General features: G+C 40.4%; 1 protein-coding gene and 1 pseudogene across 1 annotated transcript; both read left to right on the top strand.

Annotated features, from left to right (window-relative positions):
• The first annotated feature begins 1,387 nt into the window (after positions 1 to 1,387).
• LOC117496645 (nuclear factor 7, ovary-like) lies at positions 1,388 to 4,273 on the top strand. Its single transcript, XM_034148357.1, has 2 exons — positions 1,388 to 1,568; positions 1,667 to 4,273. The coding sequence occupies exon 2, from the start codon at positions 1,963 to 1,965 to the stop codon at positions 3,385 to 3,387; it is 1,425 nt and encodes a 474-aa protein (XP_034004248.1). The 5' UTR covers positions 1,388 to 1,568; positions 1,667 to 1,962; the 3' UTR covers positions 3,388 to 4,273.
• The window catches only part of LOC117496643, a 30,183-nt pseudogene continuing 9,068 nt past the window's right edge, over positions 1,722 to 22,836 (top strand).

Raw genomic sequence — 22,836 nt, 5'->3', positions numbered from 1 at the left:
TGCCACATGGCCACCTTAAGGGTAGGTACATTGTCATGTTTGATCAACAGCTTAATATTACTCATGTGCATCTTATATTAGCACTGAACTACATTCATTTGTATTAGCCTACTGTCAGCTTGTATCCTGGTCCACCTGGTGTTCCTTTGGCCAAATGTGCTGCCTGAAGTCCTGCTAACCTGGAGGGATGTGTGTTGGTCCTTAGTACTTTAGTATTAATCATAGTGAGCAGTGGTGGTATCCGCTGCTGTTTTGCTATAGTTAGGTTTTGCTCGAATTAGGTTTTTGTTTCAATTTTAGTTTTGCTGTCTTATATTTAGGATTTTAGTGTATTTTACTGTTTGCTCGTTTGGACCAACTGGATAATTGTTTCTTCTGCTTTATACTCATGTGTTGTTTCTTTGCCCCTTGAGTCAGCTAGTGGTGGAGGCTAGGCTCACAGTCTAATTCCCTTCACGGCTTGTAGTGGTATGAGCACTGGGACACAGTTTGTAGTGAGTTTTGGTTTGCAGTGAGCACCGGTGGTGGCTAAGTGGGACACAGCCATGTTAGACTGCCTTCCCCTGGCTGGCATCTGCCCACTCCCCTTTTCCCCTCATTGATTTTAGTCATTTTCTATATAAAGTGTTTTACCAAGAATAAACAAATACATGTGATTGACATTTTGAAATAAACTGTTAAACCGTTTCGTTATAATTGAACCACGTCTCTGTCTTGTGTCAGTCATGAACTTGTCTAGCCTTCTTAGTTCTGAGGTGTAAATTAAATATCTCCTGGGGCGAAACTCCCCAGGTGGCGTTGTCAGGCATTTTGGTATTTGGGTGGCTCTGCCTTTAAAAACTACCACCCCGCCACATGGAGAATCATAACGCTTACAATCACAAGGGAGTACAAGTACAAATAAAACGTTGAGTTCAAAGGTACTGCAATAAAAAAGATTATAACAGGGCTAAGGTGAATACTCAGTTCTGATTGGTCATCTGGACATTCTGCACGCAATTTAAAACAAAGTCCAATGATAGTGAGAGCTGTAAAGCTTCAATGAATAAAAGCTCATGGAAACACACATTTGAGTTTAATGTCATGGAGAAGTTTTACTAAAATAGTGTTAAATTAGTGACTTTTACATTTCCAACAATCTTCTGCCTGTCAGTATTTAAGTTTAGATTGAACACTGGTCAGATGATCACACAGAGGAAACAAATGGGTTCAAAACATGTTTGAGTCAGAACTTGAAAGTCTTCCAGATTCTGAAGTTCATGTTGCTAATATATCTGCTGGTCATAAAAACAGATGACTGCATTTATAACTATCAATTATTAACTAGTGAAAGAGAAAAGAGGCATTGAAAGCTAATTCTGACATTGTTGAAGAGAGCCTCGACAGCAGTACACTGTGGGAGATCTTCATCTCCAGTTGGAGGCAAACCGAGGGGAAGGAAAAAGATAGCTGCTCTTCTTGAAGTTTCCTGAGTTGCCATGTGTGTTCAGAGACTTTCCGAGATCCTGTGTCTCTGAGCTGCAACCACAGCTTCTGTTCGAGCTGCCTGCCTACATTCTGGGAACAAAGTAAGAACAAAGACTGTCCACTTCTGTCCATTTTCCTTTTTATCCTACGTTGTTGTTTTTTTAAACGTGTTAAATTGTATGTGTTTTTCTTCCAACAGATACCTGGACAAAGTCACTGTCCTGAACTGAATACCAAAGGACATTTCCCTCTGAAAGACATCCTGACTCCATCTGCTGGTGAATAAATGACATAGCAGCATTTCCTGATGTTGATAACTCACCCTGTGACGGAGGTGAGAGGAAACGAAAGTGGATTTTGACATTGTTGAACAGCGCTGAGACGCCATTACAGGGTGTGAGATTTCTGCTCGGAGACACGTTTGGAGTATATTTGGGGAGAAGTGGAGAGACTGCAAGTTGGTGAGTCCTGCTCTAGAAATCACTTTAATACCAAATGGCTGAGAAAATCGCTCTTTTTGAAAGTTTCCTGAGCTGCCATGTGTGTTCAGAGACTTTCAGAGATCCCGTGTCTCTGGGCTGTAACCACAGCTTCTGTTCGAGCTGCCTGCAGACATTCTGGGAACAAAGTAAGAACAAAGACTGTCCCATTTGTAAAAGAAAGTCCTCCAAAGATCCTGTGGGGAACTTTGCACTGAAGGAACTGTCTGACTCCTTTGCTGAGAGACAGAAAGCTGGATCATCTGAGACAGAAAAGGGAGAGAAGAAGGTGGAGGTGGTGTGTAGTAAACATCCAGAAGAGCCTAGATTGTTCTGTATGGATGAAGAGAGAGCTGTGTGTCCTGGCTGTGACTTTTCTCTCCACCAGAGTCACAAGGTGGTTCCTGTAGAACAAGCAGTCAGTGAGCTGAAGGACCTGCTGACATCTGACTTAGAGTCTCTGGAGGACAAGAGGGACACATACAAAGGAGTGGAGACAACATACAATGAAGTGATTCAAGTGTCCAAGAAGCAGCTGCTGTCCACAGAGAGGCAGATCAGAGCAGAGTTCATCAAGCTCCATCAGTTCCTGAAAGAGGAAGAGGAGTCCAGACTGGCAGCTCTGAGGGACGAAGAGGAGCAGAAAGGGAAGACTATCAGCAGAGAGATGAAGAGCATTCAGGAGCACATCTCCTCTCTGTCACACAGTATCTCTGCTGTTGAAGAAGAGCTGCAGAAACACAACGTGCCCTTCCTCAGCAGTTACAAAGCCACTCAGAGCAGAGCCAGAGTCCAGAGCTCACTGTCAGACCCACAGCTGCTCTCAGGAGCGCTGACAGATGTGGCCAAACACCTGGGCAACCTGTCCTTCAGAGTCTGGGAGAAGATGAAGGACCAGGTCCACTTCAGTCCTGTCCTTCTGGACCCAAACACTGCACACAGCCGGCTCTATCTGTCTGATGATCTGACCAGTGTGAGACGTGGAGACACAGATCAGCAGCTTCCTGATAATCCAGAGAGATTCACAAAGCATACTAATGTCCTGGGCTCTGAGGGCTTCAGCTCAGGGAAACACAGCTGGGAGGTGGAGGTGGGAGATCATCCTGTGTGGCTTATAGGTTTGGCTAAAGAGTCAGCTGGCAGGAAGGGAGATATAGTTGCCTCCCCAAAATATGGAATCTGGTGTTTAAGGTATATCAATGGAAAATACACTAATGGTGCTGGTGAGGCTGTCAGAGTGGAGAAGAATCTCCAGAGGATCAGAGTCCAGCTGGACTATGACAGGGGGGAGGTGTCCTTCTACGACCCTGATCACATGACTCCCATCTGCACTCACAGAGACACTTTCACTGAGAAACTCTTCCCATGGTTTTGTATTGGAGAAGCTGGTGATGCTAAAACTGCTGATATCAAGATCTGTCAGAGTGAGATTCCTCTGTGATGCTCAGGAGTGTTGGTTCAGACTTTATTCTTACTTCACTGTCCGTCTACATCTCTTTGGAACAATCAAGAAAAGAATCAACAGATGATGAGATATTAATCTTTGCATGACATTTTTACACATTATAATCAAAGAGTCAGTCAAAAACAAAAACAAACAAAACAACTTGATTGTTTATTGCTATAGTTTATTTTGCATCATACTTTATTCCAGTGTGTTTATAGTTTTCATTTAACTCACTGACACTTTATTAAAATCGGAAAATCATTTTAAAATATATTGAGGCATGATTGATGAATGTTCACATTTTGAATCCAAAAATCTTTAAAAGAATGAATTTATTTTCTGTGTTTCTTTGTAATGGATGAAATGAGAAAGTTTGATTAAGTTTTGTGTGAATTCTTGAAGAAATGTAAGAAGTTTGTATTTCGTGCTGAAACGTCATGAAATCAACAAACTAACAAATCAAAGCTGTCAGTTCTCCTTTTATCAACATCTAGTTTCTAGTCAAACATCATGTTATAGCATGATAAGTTATCAGTTTCACTTTTTTATATTTTTGGGTCTTTTGATGAATTATTTTTAGATATGTTGTTTTACTGCAGGGAGCAAGTAATTTAATACATTTAGTTTAATTAATTATTTCATTCTTACAATGTTCTTTCGTTAGCCTGTGACATTTTCAGTCCTATATAGATGGACAATAACATTTATGGTAATTGTAAATATCAATTTCTAATGAACTTAGAGGGAATAACAGCTGTATAATTAAGTGTATTTGATGCTGCTTCAGATATCTTGTGATTAAATAACCAGCAGTTTAATTCAGAAATGTGTCTCTGAGGTTGATTTCTGTTTCTGTAAATAAATAATCTGAACATCTTAACGATCTAATCTCTTCTTTAATGCATTGCATCCCTTCAAACATCTGTTTTAACCTTTACATTCATAGATGCCAAACTCCTGAACTCTCTGTCTCCTTGTGTGAAGTCATGTGACGGATGAACCTGCTGTAAACAAAGAAGCTCCCACCCTGATGAAGGAGACTCAGCAGAAAACATGTGAGGGGTAAAGCATGGCATACTGGAGCTGTGCCACGTGTTTGATTTGATGGAGTTGTTTTGATTCTCTCTTAGAAACTGTCAGGAGTCACATTCACATTCTCCAACTCCACTGCAGCATTATAACAAATACAAAGTACCTTCAACATTAAAAACAGTAATGCATTACAATAATTTCCTGCAAAGTACATCTTTAACCCTTGTGTTGTGTTCGAAAGCTGTCACCGTTCATGGTGTTCACGGGTCAGTTTTGACCCATGATTTATTTCAGTCCAAAACACACACATAATGACTATCTTCCAATATTGTTTTAACTACATCATAACTAACTTATAATGTGTTCATAACCGAACAATCCTGTTGTAATATCTGCTGCCTGAAGGAACTCTTCACATGGACGCTAGGACCAAAGTGACGGGGGACTAATGGTGTAGTGAGGCTCTCTTATATTCATCTCATTCATAAGTCATATCCAGAGGTGGGAGAAGAAGTATTCAAATCTAATACTTAAGTAGAAGTACCAGAGTGTAGGAATACTATGTTACAGTAAAAGTCCTGCATTACAAATGTTACTCAAGTAAAAGTAGAAAAGTATTAGCATCAAAATATAGTTAAAGTAGCAAAAGTACTCATTATACAGATCAGCCCATTTCAAAATAATATTGTACATTTTGATTATAATTATTGATGCAAAAATATGTTTATCATTGCAGTGAAACTAATATCTATTATGTTAGTTTCTGAATTTAGTCCAGGTCCAAACTAAAGACTTATTTAAGTGTTGATTATGTTCTATATCACTAATCCATATCTGGAAAGTAACTTAAAGGGGACCTATCATGCAAAATGCACTTTTGTACGTCTTTTCTACATGAATATGTGTCCCCGGTGTTCCAGGGAACTCACCAAGTCTCAGAAAACACAACCCTCTCTATTTTCCTCCATACCCAAATCTCTAAAAAAGCGGCTGCAACGGATCTGATAAAAACTGATCCAGATTTGAACACTGTCCTGACGTCAGGACGGTGGCGCTACGGCTATTGGGCCAACTCTCCACCTATCAGGGGAATGTGGGGTTGGGCCACGGCCGGCCATTGCCGCTCGAAAGCGCTGGTGACGCTGTAGTACATATGCCAGGCCTGTAAGTGGCACTGTAGTCTGCCACAAAAGCAGCGAAGAAGACTTCCCGCCCATAGTTACCATGGTTACCCTTCTGTTTATTCTCCGCTGTGGCTTTCTTTCTCCCTCCCCGAGGCAAGCGTTTGCTCCCGCTGCTTTAATTCAATGCAATCCCTCCCCGTCGAGGCAAGCACTGTAATTCTCTCCGGTTAGTCCACCAGCAGATGACAAACACCCACCTCTCCGCCTCTTCCAAGGAACGAGGGGACCGTGCGGCAGAGTTTCAGTTTCAGTTTCTTTCGCCGAAGTTGAAAGCTTTAAAACAAATGAATAACGACTCTATATAATAAAACACGGAGGACGGAGATCTCTTTTTCTCCCCCTCTTGACTTGATCAGAGCACGGCTCCCCTCTCCTGCAGGGGGGCGTGGTCAGCTGCAGCTCATAGAATCAGCCCAGTAGACAGCAAACAGCACACAGAGCAAAATGAGGCATGGCTTTAATTAGCCTTTGATGTCTGCCCTTTGTTGTCTAATCTAATTACCCTTTGATGTCTGTCCTTTGATGTAAGGGGGGTGAGGTGTTGTAACATTTAGGTGTGATATCACACCGACGTGTTATAAGCCTTTGATGTCAATCTAATTAGCCCTATGATGTATGTCCTTTGATCAGTGTTTGTAACTAGTGTTAAGGTAGTCTCTTTGAAGTTGTGTGAGACTGTCTCGAACCCCGTCCTCCTCCCACCCCTTCTGTCACCCTTCCTTTTGCTGTGATGTCAGAAGATAGAGGTGGGGGTGGAGTTAGGTAAAAAAGAAATCCGTGCAAACTAGATAAAAAGCCAGTCATTTCCACTCACCAAGTCACCTAAACTTTCAAAAACGAAAAAGGCAAAGAGACGCATCGATATGGGTTTAATCAGTGAGACGCCTGTGACAGTTGGGAGCGCCAGTCAAGAAACGGATGCAGTATCTGTGCCGGGTTCAGACCCTCCGTCTGAGGCTCTTCATGAAAAATGGAGTCTGGATGTGTGAGACTGTCTCCCCTCACACCCCCTCCCACCCCTCCCCTCCCCCAGCCGGTCACCTCCTGATTTTGCTATCAGCCATAAATTCTCATTCACTAAGTCACCTAAAAAATTAGATTAGTTTTTAATATGATTTGTGTTAACTATGGATGTTCTCTTAAGTTGTATGGCTTGTGAACTAATGTTTAATTACTTTACTAACTGCAAGGGACTCTCTTTTTGAAAAGAGGGTAATACTAATTAAAAAATATGTTAATGACCCCCTGATATTGTATTTGTAATGTTTAATTACTTCACACAACTTTAAAAGCCCCTATGAAGTTGTTGTTAACTAAGGATGTTCTTTTGAAAATGTATGGTTGTGAACTGGATGTTTTCTTAAGTTGTATGGCTTGTGAACTAATGTTTAATTACTTTAACTACAACGAAGTCTCTTTGAAGAGGGTAATAATAATTTAAAGATCTTAATGACCCCTTGATCTTGTCTTTTTATTGTTTAATTACTTTATTAACTATAAGGAAGATTTACTGGTGTGCTTCCCTAGATGATGTAAATAGTCTAAGCGTCATGTTAGGGGGACATTACGGAACTCAGGAGTCCGCCCTTGGAGGCTTGGAGAGCAGATAAAGAGAGGTGTATTTACTGGTGTTGAGCCCTGGATGATGTAAATAGTCCAAGTGCCATGGTAGGGGGACATTACGGAACTCAGGAGTCCGCCCTTTGAGGCGTTGTTAACATTAATGCTTTTTGCTTTTGTTTTTGTTACTAAGATACTTTTTAGATACACTTTTGAAGTGAGCAACACTTTACAACTGGTAGAAAGTTAAGTACTTTGTATGGAATTGGGTTTTCTTTAGAGCTGTTTTCAGTGAGACAATGCAGTTTCTGATCATTTTAAGTTTCAAGTTTCAAGGCTTTATGGCATATGCCCATTAGCTACAGTGTAGATATGTCAATGAAAAACATAGGTCACAGGCTCCTCCAACAGTGCAACAAATATATATATATATATATATATATATATATATACATATAGAGCACATAAAACAGATAAAATACTGCAATAGAATGTTTTGATATGACAGATTTGTGCGTAATTCTCTCACAAAGGAACTGTAAGATACACGTTTATGTATGGAAAACTTTATAACTTGGTAAAATATTCATTCATTTGTAATGAATTACTTGACTAACATTACTTTTTTTAAATATATGTTTTTAGATGCTTTACTTTTGATTTCTTTCATGTTATTTTAACCCAACATTACTTTTTTCATATTTTTCAACATACTGTGATATTTGTTTTTTCTCTCCTTTTTCCATTATATTTTTGAATATACAGTGATTTTTATCAAAATACAACATGCAACTATTACATTATACAATATTACGACTTTTTGCGATATTTTCAACACAATATACTTGTACCTTTTTTTTTTGTAGGGCTTCAGGATATTTGGCATGTCATGCATAAAACCGGTGTCATCTTTCCTGAAACTGACGTGCTGTCCGTTTTACAAACAAGTTATCTTTCTGCTTCTTCACCCTCTGAATTTTCCTCCCCCGTCCCTCTTCCTTCAGCCATCACGACAACAATCAAGTCAGATCTGTGAAATTAAACACCTCTTCCCAAAGCGTGACTTCCCTATTGAGGGAGTGGGGCAGTAGGGCCTAACCCGATTGGCCTAATATACTAACATGCAGAACGTATGGTATGTTTGAAAAAGACTAACCATCTATCCAGTTCAAGCTGTCTTTAAGATGTGACATCGCGCTCTGACTTTTTCCCCGTAAAATCGTGACAAACTATTACTTATTCTTAAATTTGACCTCTTGCTGCTTGGTTGAAAATGATAGATGAAAAATAACTTTTTAAAAAGAGTCAAACAGCGAGGGACATTATACGGGTGAAAGAAACTCTCATTTCTACAGATGACTCCCCCCACTCAACGCAATAAGTCCCACCCCAATCAGCAAATCATCCAAAACTAAGGACCCCACTAAGACGACCGTTGAAAACTAGCCAGGGATCTGAGAAAAACCAAGTCTCCCCCCGAGAGTTGCAGCCAGGAACAAACTCCTGGACTACTATCATCACCACCATTGTGGACACCCAAATCTTGCAGTACTACTGCTGCTGATGTTACTCCTTGGGCCAAGACGTCTCTGTTTTTGAACATAGTGAAATCGGAGTTGGTTGATATTCTGGAGAGGGTGCTGCATCGGTACAGAGAAGAAATCTGCAATGGATGCCGAGTCAGTCACCCCGGCCAGAGGCAACACGATTATCTGAATGACATTCCAGAATATTTCTTCAGAAACAATTACAACACGTTAATGAAAAGACTTTGGCTCGCCGACTTCATTACTGCGATTGACCAGAGTCTTAATGATAAAAACATTTACACGGCTGAATGGAGGATCCAAGGCGCTTCGGAGGCTTTTCTGCACAATCTCAAAAACTGCAGATGCCTCAAGGAGAGACTTGAAAAGATCCATGCCGAGCAGGATGGAGAGGAAGAAGACTAATAACCAGCGGTTGATTGAAGCCAGGGATTTTTTTCGATACTTTGACTTTTCTTTAAAATAAAATAAAAATGGGTAACTACTATGGAAAACAATCTGTATATATCTATCAGAATGCAGTCAATACCTGTTTAATAAGTGTGTTGTTGATGACGATTGAAAACAGAATGAATAGTGATCCCCGTGTAAACAGAACGGCTGAAGTTTGTAAACTAGAAGACATTTTGGATATCGTTCATTCTGGCAGTTTTAATAAGTATGTTGCATCAGACAACTCAAATTACTCCTTTCGAACCATATTATAAATAAGTAAAGAATGGTCATAGTATATAGCAGGGCTGTTTAATAGTTTTCGGTGTTTCTGTGTGTCGGTGTTTCAGTGTTTCAGTGTTTCAGTGTTTTGTGTTTCAGTGTTTCAGAGTTTTGTGTTTCTGTGTTTCTGTGTGTCAGTGTTTTATGACACAAAGATGCATTACATCTACAAACAGAGCATACAATGCGAGCACATGATACACTTTTGGTGTTTGTTTCATTTCTTCGGTAATGTTACAGAATGTTTCGGAAAATGAAGATTCCAGTACCACTTTAAATGTTTCGTTTACAATCGTTTCCCAATGACCCTGAATAGTACTTCCAGAATGAACGATATCCAAAATGTCTTCTAGTTTACAAACTTCAGCCGTTCCGTTTACACGGGGATCACTATTCATTCTGTTTTTAATCGCCATCAACAACACACTTATAAAACAGGCATTGACTGCATTCTGATAGATATATACAGATTGTTTTCCATAGTAGTTACCCATTTTTATTTTACTTTAACCTGTTTCACGCCTTCCCCCCGGTACCGGGCGGATAAACGCGTCATTTGCAGGAAACAACGTCTAAGGAATCTTAATATTGAATAAAACTATGAATGTGTTATATCCATGTAACGGGAAGAAACTCAGCTAACTGATCTTTTTAATTTTTTTTTTCAAAAAAACCCCACAATGCTAGCACTCAGCCTCTGAATTAGCCTCGATCGAAAAAACGGGGCCGACAAAGACACATAAACTCACTCAGAACTCCCTTATTACTTATCCTAGATGCACAACCAAACACTATTTTTTGGTGTCCTGGAGACACTGAATCTAACGGTGCCCACCTCAACACTCAGTGATAAACATTCGCGACGCTATCAACGAAAGCGTACATCATCACATGTGGAGCTAAGAAGCTAAACACGTAAATATATCTTACCTTGGTCAAAAGTGGTCTTCAATGGCATTAAAACGATAAAAAAACGATGCTGCAGTTAATCCATAGGTTCATCCTATGTGTCTGTGCCTTCTTTGAAATTATTTCTGATAATCCATAAGCAATACAACTGCGTTTTAGTTTCCAAACTCCAGAAGGAGACATTCCTCCAGTTTAGTTTCGCTTTCCACACGCGAAGCGGCAACATTTTTTCTTTACAATGTGTGTCTATGTAAGTATCCTCCTTCGATTCTATTGGCTCTAACGGTCACAAGGGTATGTCAACCAACCAGATCGAGCAAGGGGGGCCAGAGATAGGTCAAATCCACCCAAATGACCCCAGATGGCCCAGTTTTTGGCTAAATCTCTCTAAAAAGGTCAAATTTCACTTGTTTTGCATCAATCTTGATACAGGGTACTTATTATATGTTGTACTTTGGATTCCTAAAGCTTTTAGTCTACTAACCCATCATCCAAGGGTAGTTTTCACTATCTGTAAAAAATAATTTTTGGACGGACACTATAATTTACAGTTTTTTACTATGTAAAATCTGAATTTTCTTTAAAATAAAAAACATTTATATTGATTCTGACACTTCTACATCCAACTCACAGGTTTATCATTACTTTGAGAAAAGATTATTAATTTAACCCTTTTAGAAGGGAAGATATGGTCATTTGTTCTGGGAATGTCATTTTCGAGCCTGAGACCTGAAAAACAGGCTCAGAGTGGAACAGGTTAAAGAAAAGTCAAAGTATCGAAAAAAAATCCCTGGCTTCAATCAACCACTGGTTATTAGTCTTCTTCCTCTCCATCCAGCTCGGCATGGATCTTTTCAAGTCTCTCCTTGAGGCGTCTGCAGTTTTTGAGATTGTGCAGAAAAGCCTCCGAAGCGCCTTGGATCCTCCATTCAGCCGTGTAAATGTTTTTATCATTAAGACTCTGGTCAATCGCAGTAATGAAGTCGGCGAGCCAAAGTCTTTTCATTAACGCGTTGTAATTGTTTCTGAAGAAATATTCTGGAATGTCATTCAGACAATCGTGTTGCCTCTGGCCGGGGTGACTGACTCGGCATCCATTGCAGATTTCTTCTCTGTACCGATGCAGCACCCTCTCAAGAATATCAACCAACTCCGATTTCACTATGTTCAAAAACAGAGACGTATTGGCCCCAAGAGTAACATCAGCAGCTGTCGTACTGCAAGATTTGGGTGTCCACAATGGTGGTGACGATAGTAGTCCAGGAGTTTGTTCCTGGCTGCAACTCGCGGGGGGAGACTTGGTTTTTCTCAGATCCCTGGGTAGTTTTCAACGGTCGTCTTAGTGGGGTCCTTCGTTTTAGATGATTTGCTGAGTGGGGGGTGGACTTATTGCGTTGAGTGGGGGGAGTCATCTGTAGAATTGAGAGTTTTTAGAAAGTTCTTTAAGCTTTGTAGCTTTTTCATCTATCATTTCCAACCAAGCAGCAAGAGGTCAAATTTAAGAATAAGTAATAGTTTGTCACGATTTTACGGAAAAAGTCAAAGTATAGTTTGTCAGAAAAAAAAAAAATATATATGGAAAAGTCATTGTGTACAATAGTATGTTGAAAAACAAAAACAAAAAAGAAACTCAATTCATTACAAATTAATGAATATTTTACCAAGTTATAAAGTTTTGCATCCATTAAAGTGTAACTATAAGTATCTTTGTAGGAGAAAAAACAAAAATAATTTAAGTTACTTCCATAAAACTGGATTGTCTTGCTAAAATCTCAGAGTGCCTTTAAGAGTCACAGTCTTAAAGAAAATCTGTTCAGAAAAAGTACTTAACTTTCTACCAGTTGTAAAGTTGTCATACATAAAACTGTATCCAAAAAGTAAGTGAAAGACAACGGGAGAAAAAATAAAAGTGTTAAAATCACCAACTTCCCTTTTAGAGTCACAGTCTTTAAGAAAATACATTTGTTACAAAATAATTGACATTCTACCAGTTGTCAAATGTTCCTACATAAAAGTGTATCAAAAAAACTATCTTGGTAGCTGAAAATAACTAAAATATCAGAGAAAACCTACATTATTTAACTGTACAAGTGTTTTTAAAAATAAAGACAGGGTATTAAAGAAACCCCCATTCCTTACAAAGTACTTCATATTATACCCTTTATTAAGTGTTGCATACATCAAAGTGTATCTAAAAGTATCTTGGTAACACAAGAAAAGAGAAAAAAGTCAAAATCTGCCTTGTGTCATTAAATAAGTGTTAAAAATCACAAACTTGCCTTTTAGAGAAACAGTCTTTAAGAAAAAATCGAATCAGACAATGTACTTCATTTTCTAGTTTTAAGGTTTTGCATACCTCAAAGTGTGTCTAAAAGTATCTAGGCAAGAGAAAAAAGCCAAAATCTGCCTTGTGTCAGTGAATAAGTGTTAAAATCACAAACTTATAGATAAGCTAGAGACTATTTTAGATTTGTCAATTAGAGTTAAAGGGTTAAATAACATTTTCAACTGCTGTTCATAGTTACTGGATACATAACGAACCTCATCATTATCTCGATTTTCTACTTCCATTTTTATTTAACAGTGAAACGTCTTATTTTAGTACAGTCTAGTCAAAGGAGTTAATACTATTACTATATATGAAAGCAAAAATAAAACACATTTTCATTTGTTATGGTTGCTTAATTGAAAAACACACCATTCGCCACATCTTCAGAAAGACATATTACATTTGACCAAGTTAATGTCGTAGTGCATACAAGGTAATAGACTTAACGATTTGCACAGCTGCTTCTCTCCGCGTTTCATTTACAGTGATCGGTTTATCGTTCAATTCACATTGCCGACGTAGATGTTTAGGGGTCTCTTGGAAGTAAATGAATGCATTTTTTATATCAGATAAGTGCATTAACATCACTTGCAAATTCTCTATCCTTTCACCCGCAACGATTATAATCTGCTTTGCTTCTTCTTCTATTTCACCATTATTAGCTCTGAATGTAATCCTTTCTGGGGCTTCTTGTGCTTCTTGTGGTCTGTTGAATACCTGGCATAGGATTTGTTTAGCTGTAAGGACGGGTACCATATAATTGCCTTCAAAAGCTTTGTCTATGTCGTCACACGTTTTGGCATATCCTTCGCTGTAATGACAACCGATACTAGAATAGAGATCCTCCAACAGTCTTTTAATACATGTTCTGGCACTGTCACCAATTTGGGCAATTCCATAGTATCGTGCTTTTTCTCTCATTATATTGAAGCAAAGCTCTGCCATTGCTTTTGGTATTTGTTCAACACATTCGCAGCAGTCGGTTAGCGGTAGATGATCTATAAGATTATTATGATCCGGTAATGGCTCGACAACACTATCAGCATCCTCTATAGTTAGTTGACATTTCTTCACATTGTTCCTTTTTCTTTTCACCTTCCTTCTTTTTGTCTTTTTCCGTCCTATTGTCCCTTTTCTTTTCATTCGCATTCTGCGTTTGCTTTTCATTTTTCTTCTCCTTTTCATTTAGCTTTTTCTTTTTCTTCGGTTTTCTTTACTTTTGCTTTTCTTTTCTGCTAATTGTCGTTTGCGATCTTGGCGAGTTGTATGAGATATATTGTTTCTATAAAGGTTATCTATAATACCATCTTTTAAAGAAAGATATTCTTCATATGTCATTTTATCATAGTCCTCTTTTGTCCTAAAGACCTTACATGGATATGATATAGAGGAAAGCTCTTCTTCGGGAACATCCTCTCCCTTACTTTGTAACATCCAGTCATTAAGCCCATATCCGTTATCCTGGTGATAATAAGGGTAGGCTACATCAGACTTGGTTTTTCTCAGATCCATGGCTAGTTTTCAACGGTCGTCTTAGTGGGGTCCTTAGTTTTGGATGATTTGCTGATTGGGGTGGGACTTATTGCGTTGAGTGGGGGGAGTCATCTGTAGAAATGAGAGTTTCTTTCACCCGTATAATGTCCCTCGCTGTTTGACTCTTTTTAAAAAGTTATTTTTCATCTATCATTTTCAACCAAGCAGCAAGAGGTCAAATTTAAGAATAAGTAATAGTTTGTCACGATTTTACGGGGAAAAAGTCAGAGCGCGATGTCACATCTTAAAGACAGCTTGAACTGGATAGATGGTTAGTCTTTTTCAAACATACCATACGTTCTGCATGTTAGTATATTAGGCCAATCGGGTTAGGCCCTACTGCCCCACTCCCTCAATAGGGAAGTCACGCTTTGGGAAGAGGTGTTTAATTTCACAGATCTGACTTGATTGTTGTCGTGATGGCTGAAGGAAGAGGGACGGGGGAGGAAAATTCAGAGGGTGAAGAAGCAGAAAGATAACTTGTTTGTAAAACGGACAGCACGTCAGTTTCAGGAAAGATGACACCGGTTTTATGCATGACATGCCAAATATCCTGAAGCCCTACAAAAAAAAAAAAAAGGTATAAGTATATTGTGTTGAAAATATCGCAAAAAGTCATAATATTGTATAATGTAATAGTTGCATGTTGTATTTTGATAAAAATCACTGTATATTCAAAAATATAATGGAAAAAGGAGAGAAAAAACAAATATCACAGTATGTTGAAAAATATGAAAAAAGTAATGTGTTAAAATAACATGAAAGAAATCAAAGTAAAGCATCTAAAAAACATATATTTAAAAAAAGTAATGTTAGTCAAGTAATTCATTACAAATGAATGAATATTTTACTAAGTTAAAAAGTTTTCCATACATAAACGTGTATCTTACAGTTCCTTTGTGAGAGAATTACGCACAAATCTGTCATATCAAAACATTCTATTGCAGTATTTTATCTGTTTTATGTGCTCTATATGTATATATATATATATATATATTTGTTGCACTGTTGGAGGAGCCTGTGACCTAAGTTTTTCATTGACATATCTACACTGTAGCTAATGGGCATATGCCATAAAGCCTTGAAACTTGAAACTTAAAATGATCAGAAACTGCATTGTCTCACTGAAAACAGCTCTAAAGAAAACCCAATTCCATACAAAGTACTTAACTTTCTACCAGTTGTAAAGTGTTGCTCACTTCAAAAGTGTATCTAAAAAGTATCTTAGTAACAAAAACAAAAGCAAAAAGCATTAATGTTAACAACGCCTCAAAGGGCGGACTCCTGAGTTCCGTAATGTCCCCCTACCATGGCACTTGGACTATTTACATCATCCAGGGCTCAACACCAGTAAATACACCTCTCTTTATCCGCTCTACAAGCCTCCAAGGGCGGACTCCTGAGTTCCGTAATGTCCCCCTAACATGACACTTAGACTATTTACATCATCTAGGAAAGCACACCAGTAAATCTTCCTTATAGTTAATAAAGTAATTAAACAATAAAAAGACAAGATCAAGGGGTCATTAAGATCTTTAAATTATTATTACCCTCTTCAAAGAGACTTCGTTGTAGTTAAAGTAATTAAACATTAGTTCACAAGCCATACAACTTAAGAGAACATCCAGTTCACAAGCCATACATTTTCAAAAGAACATCCTTAGTTAACAACAACTTCATAGGGGCTTTTAAAGTTGTGTGAAGTAATTAAACATTACAAATACAATATCAGGGGGTCATTAACATCTTTTTAAATTAGTATTACCCTCTTTTCAAAAAGAGAGTCCCTTGCAGTTAGTAAAGTAATTAAACCTTAGTTCACAAGCCATACAACTTAAGAGAACATCCATAGTTAACACAAATCATATTAAAAACTAATCTAATTTTTTAGGTGACTTAGTGAATGAGAATTAATGGCTGATAGCAAAATCAGGAGGTGACCGGTTGTGGGAGGGGAGGGGTGGGAGGGGGTGTGAGGGGAGACAGTCTCACACATCCAGACTCCATTTTTCATGAAGAGCCTCAGACGGAGGCTGATTAAACCCATATCGATGCGTCTCTTTGCCATTTTCGTTTTTGAAAGTTTAGGTGACTTGGTGATTGGAAATGACTGGCTTTTTATCTAGTTTGCACGTATTTCTTTTTTACCAAACTCCACCCCTCACTATCTTCTGACATCACAGCTAAAGGAAGGGGGGTGACAGAAGAGGTGAGAGGGGGACGGGGTGGGAGGAGGACGGGGTGCGAGACAGTCTCACACAACTTCAAAGAGACTGTCTTAATACTAGTTACAAACACTGATCAAAGGACATACATCAAAGGGCTAATTAGATTGACATCAAAGGCTTATAACACGTCGGTGTGATATCACACCTACACGTTACAACACCTCACCACCCTCACATCAAAGAACAGACATCAAAGGGTAATTAGATTAGACAACAAAGGGGCAGACATCAAAGGCTAATTAGATTAGCAAGATAAGTAAGGCGCCGTGCTGGTGGCTGCCTGTTGCATGCAGCTCCCGGTGTTTTATTGTTCTTTGTCTTTTTGTTTACTTTTATTCTCTTAGTTGTACTTTTTTCTTTGGATATTTATTTTGTTTTGCAGCGAACTATGGCCACGTTTTACTTCGAACGTTTTCTGGTCATTCTTCTGCTACTTTTTTCACTTTTTGTGTCGGAGAGCCATGCTCAGAGGAGTGATGGCATTGTTTACACGCGTGAGCAGCTGATTGCGCTGTGCCGACCCGTGCTGCTGCCCGGAGCCAGGCATGACATCCCGGAGGAGCTTCGGAGGCTCAAGCGTGGCTCCAGAGCTGGGGCCAAGCTGAGGATGAAGAAGAAGATGAGGTACAAACCCTGTGTACCGGCCATCATAATGGGGAACGTGAGGTCTTTGGGGAATAAGATGGACGAGCTCCGCGTGCTGACGAAGACGCAGTGGGAATACCGTGAGTGTAGCATCATGTGTTTTACCGAGACTTGGTTGCACTCGCTCATCCCGGATAATAACACGGCTCTCCCCGGCTTCACGAGTGTTCGGGCGGACAGGGACGTTATTCTGAGCGGTAAAAAGAAAGGAGGAGGGATTGCACTGTATGTGAACGAACGATGGTGTAATCCTGGACATGTTACTGTGAAGGAGCGTTTCTGTAGCCCGGACATTGAACTGCTAGCTGTGGGATTACGTCCATTTTATCTACCTAGAGAACTTTATTCTGTCATCGTAGTTGCTGTCTATATTCCACCGAACGCGGACGCGGAGGTGGCTGGTGACGTCATTCACTCTTCTGTGGCCAAACTCCAAACTCTTCACCCAAATGCATTCATAACAATAACTGGGGATTTTAACCGTGCAAAACTGGACAAATCTCTGCCTACATTCACTCAGTATGTGAAATGCCCCACCAGGGGAAATAATACTCTGGATCTTCTATATGCTAATACCAAGAATGCATATTGTGCCACTGCCCTCCCCCCCCTGGGCAGATCTGACCACAACCTCGTCTTTTTGGCTCCTAAATATGTCCCACTGGTGCAGAGGCAGCCTGTATCCACCAGGACTGTGAGGAAATGGACTCCAGGGGCTAATGAGGCTCTACAGGACTGCTTCGAGACCACTGACTGGGACGTGCTTTGTGTGCCACATGGAGAGGACATCAATAATATGACTGACTGCATCACAGAATACATCAACTTCTGTGAAGAAACAATATTACCGGCTAAAACTGTCAACTGTTTCCCCAATAATAAACCCTGGATTACTAGTGACCTGAAAACTCTTTTAAATAAGAAAAAGGAAGCTTATAAGTCTGGGGACAAATCAATGCTGAAGAGTGTCCAGCATCAACTGAGAGACAATTTGAGGAGGGGCAGAGATTCGTACAGGAAGAAGCTGGAGACTAAGCTCCAGCTGAACAATAGCAGGGATGTCTGGGCTGGGATGAAGGCTATCACTGGCTTCAAAGGGAGAGACAGACTGACTGTGGGCACCCTGGAGAGGGCCAACGAGCTGAACACCTTCTTCAATAGGTTTAGCTCTCCGCCCGCTGCTGTCTCCTCCACTTCCTCTTCTCACCTCACCTCCTCCTCTCAGCCTGGCGTCAACATCCCCCCTCTGCTCACCACCTACACTTCACACCTCTCCTCCACCACCCAGCCTGGCTTCTGCACCCCCCCTCTGCTCACATTGCCGCTGACCCCCCCCCCCCCCCTCTGCTCATCTTGCCTCAGACCCCCCCCCCTCTATCCCCCCTTCCATCAAGCCCCCCCCCCCGCTTCACTGTGAGCACAGGACAGGTCCAGAGTCAGATGGAAAAACTCCACCAAGGCAAGGCTGCTGGCCCTGATGGTATCAGCCCCAGGGTCCTGAGGACCTGTGCACGCCAGCTGGCTCCTGTTCTCCAGTATATATTCAACCTGAGCCAGCACTTGGAGACCATCCCGGTGCTGTGGAAGACATCCTGCGTTGTTCCGGTCCCTAAAAAGACAACTCCTTCTGGGCTCAATGACTATCGCCCTGTAGCACTCACATCTCATGTGATGAAGGTGCTTGAGAGACTGGTCTTGGCCCATCTCAGACCGCAGGTGAGATCATTCCTTGACCCTCTGCAATTTGCCTACCAGCCTCACCTGGGGGTGGACGATGCCATTATTTACCTGCTGCAGCGTGCTCACTCATACCTGAATGGATCGGGTTGCACTGTGAGAATCACCTTTTTTGATTTCTCCAGTGCATTCAACACGATCCAGCCTCGGCTACTGAGTGACAAGCTGCAGGCTATGAGGGTAAACTCGTCCACCATCTCCTGGATTACCAACTACCTCACGGACAGACCACAGTACGTCCGGCTGGGCAGTGTGCTGTCTGATGTGGTGGTTGGTAGTATTGGAGCCCCACAGGGGACTGTGCTGTCTCCTTTCCTGTTCACCTTATACACCTCTGACTTTCTATACAACTCAGAGTCATGCCACCTGCAGAAGTTTTCGGATGACTCTGCAGTGGTAGGGTGTATAAGGGATGGACGGGAGGAGGAGTACAGAGCGCTGGTGGGTGATTTTGTTGAGTGGACTGGAAGAAATCATCTGCTTTTGAATGTGGCCAAGACCAGAGAGATGGTCATTGATTTCAGGAGGAAGAGGACATCTCCTCCTCTGCCCCTGTGCATTCTGGGAGAGGATGTGGCAGTTGTGGAGGTCTACAAGTACCTGGGAGTGCACTTAGACAATGGGCTGAACTGGAGGATCAACACTGACGCTGTGTACAAGAAGGGGATGAGCAGACTCTATTTTCTGAGGAAGCTGAGATCCTTCAACGTATGCAGTAAGATGCTGGAGATCTTCTATCAGTCTGTTGTGGCTAGTGCACTCTTCTTTGCTGCGGTCTGCTGGGGGGGCAGCATCAGAGCCGGTGACACCTGCAGGATCAATAAACTGATCAGGAAAGCTGGGTCAGTCATCGGCATCAAGCTGGAACCCTTTGAAGCTGTGGTGGAGAGGAGGACACTGAACAGGCTGTTGTCCATCATGGATAACCCCACCCATCCTCTCCACCTGCAGCTGGACAGTCAACGGAGCTCCTTCTCCAACAGACTGCTGCAGCTCCCCTGTCACAAGGACAGATACTGGAAAACATTCCTGCCCACTGCAATAACACTGTACAACAAATCACCTCTGGCTGGAAGAGAACTCTCTGCTCCATAGTTTCTCTAGAAATAAAACCACCTTGTACATTTTACTCACACATAATCTGTTTCATATTTAATACTCCATAATTCCATATATTTTGAATATATATATATTTGTATATTTGTATATATATATATATATATATATAATATCTGTATGTATATTTTCTATTTTGTATTTTGACATGTATATTTTATATTTTATTTTATTTCTATTCTTGTATATTTTGTTTTATTGTAAAATGCCTTTTATGCTGCTGTAACAAAAACAATTTCCCAATTTGGGATCAATAAAGTACGATCTATCTATCTATCTATTAGAGAACAAAGGATCTACTACAAGGGGGAATATCACACCTACATGTTACAACACCTCACCCCTCACAGCAAAGGATATCACACCTATCTGTGATATCACACCTACACGCGATAACACCTCGAACAAAGGGGTGCATTAGCATATCAAAGGGGGTCATTAGCATAATTAGTGGGGGGTGTGACCTGTCACTTTTTATGCATACTAATGTGATGGAAGTGGTATCAGTACTACTACTGACAACATTCAGAGGCAGTTCCGCAAAAATGGTCAGTAATAATTCCGACACAACCCAGAGGAATCTCCTCATGAATCGCGGGTGCTAATCATTCACACCTAGAGTCCGACAACATTTAGAGGCACCTCCTCATAAATGGTCAGTGGGATCTAACAGTTTCAAACTTTCATTCAACAATTCACTCAGCATTCAACAAATCAATTCGTAAAACCTTACCAAAGTTGAGAGGACCTTACCAGGGAGAGAGCTACCAGGGGAGAAACCCCCCTCTCTCTCGCTCTCCCCTCTCAGCCAGTGTTTTTATGCTCAAAACATAGACAGAAAAATCTAAACACACCTCCTCCATACCCATATTTGTGGCCTCTGATGTGCATGTCTGGACATGTCCAGACATATTTTATGGCTATGGCATAAACACATTTTTGGGGCCTTCTCCAACAAGTCAGGAGCCCCCGCCTGTGCACCGCTGTAAGGGAGGAAACTGTCTCCCCTCTCTTATCAGTGACACCCATAAACTAAAATAGGCCTTAAACTCAATTTGAAGGTACTGTGATTATAGAAAAACATAAAATATAATGCATTTTCATTGAGTCAGTGCATGGTCTGGTAAAGGAACATATACGATGGTGATGGGGAACTGGGAAGTCCAACTCTTCTCCATCTTTGAAATATGAAGTTGAAGTGTACGCTCTGACGCAGCTGCAGCATTCTGGTTTTGAAATACTTCATGTTGTTGGCATCAGTTCCAGTAACACGGTGGAGGGGGATTGTAGTGATGGGACTCTGCGTTGATGTAGCAGCTGGTTTCGGTCTGGATCTCTGGGATGTTCTGACCTCTGGAGTGGAGCTGCTGGGTGAAGATCTTCATGTTGACCCAGTGGTTTGACCCTGGAGAGCGGAGCAGCCGGTGTCAGCGGTCTCACCTGGATCATCCTGAGGTGAAGCTGGAACCATAAAACAAGGAGGAGATTCAGTGGAGACAGGTTTCATCAGGAGGGTTTCATGTTTCCTGTTGATGTTCTGCTGCTGATGCAAAAGAGTTGTGAGAGGAGATTAAAGATGGCTGGACCTGTTGGTCTGTTTAAGCTGCTCTTCATGAATCATCCACCAGAGGGCAGAGTGTTAGAGTGACTGCTAGTTTCCTCTGTCACTTCAAATAACTGGATAAGGTCACATCAGGTGAGGTGAGTTGGTGTCAGGTTGAAAAGTGTCTCCATGTTTGTTCCTAATGTTAAATACATGAGATATTTAAACATCATGTCATCCAGGAATAAAGCAAGATTACACATCTATGATTTCAAGGATATGTTAGATCATGATGAATGGATACCTTTATAATATATGGACACATCTGTTTTATTTCTTGATATCTTTAATAATAACTTGTGTTTATTAATAATGTATTTCTTTAACAATATCAGTCAATTTTATTTGAAAGGAACATGAAGATGTGAGGCAGGATAAAAGTTGAAGGAAAGTCATGTGACAGCGGCTGAAAGAAAATGATGTCAAACTGGTTTGACTGAACAGCCTGTTGATATGTTCCACCCTACTTCGACTCAAATACAACAACCATTTCCTTCTTGAATGCATTTGATGAGCTTTTAGATTTTGACGATATAAAACACCAAGAAAGATGAGCTTTAAAATAAAAAGAATGTATTTAACCTCTTGTGTTTGTCTTCAACAGATACCTGGACAAAGTCATCGTCCTGAACTGAATACCAAAGAACACTTCCCTCTGAAAGACATCCTGACTCCATCTGCTGGTGAATACATGACATAACTGCATTCCTGCTGTTGATCATTCATCCTGTGACGGAGGTGAGAGGAAACCAGAGGCTGGATAAAGGAGGGAACCAAAGAAGATTTAGAGATTGTTGGAGATGCCATCAGAGGAGGTGAGATCTCTGCTGGGAAACACACACTTGGAGAGAATAAAGAAAAGAAGTGGAGAGACTGTGAGTTGCTGAGTCCTGAACATATCTTTATGTTTCTTTTAACATCAACAGATTTGAATTGAAATAAACAATATGATTTCCAGCAGGATGGAGGCTAATCAATTAAACTAAGATAATGAGAAATCTGTATTTTCTTTAAAGAATTTGAGGCTAAATACATTTAACTTTCATTTCCTGAAAATCTTGTTTTTTAAAAACCTGTTACTCTCCTATTTATACATTCTAAATATATGTAAGACATTAACTGAACATGCGTTGTTGTTTCAAAAACAACTAGATCATTATTTATTTTGCAGGGGTTTGTCTCTAAAAAGGAAATCCAGAAAGTGTTGAAATGAACTCATGTGGTGTGATCCTTGATACCAAGGAGAGGGTGAAGATATGATCACATGAATAAATGAGAGTGAGAAAGTGTCAGGAAGAAAAACACA

Source organism: Trematomus bernacchii, unplaced genomic scaffold (assembly GCF_902827165.1).
Source record: "Trematomus bernacchii unplaced genomic scaffold, fTreBer1.1, whole genome shotgun sequence".
Classification (NCBI taxonomy): Eukaryota; Metazoa; Chordata; class Actinopteri; order Perciformes; family Nototheniidae; genus Trematomus; species Trematomus bernacchii.
Note: the sequence above shows the minus strand (reverse complement) of the source record. Positions and strands in the feature narration are given on the sequence as shown.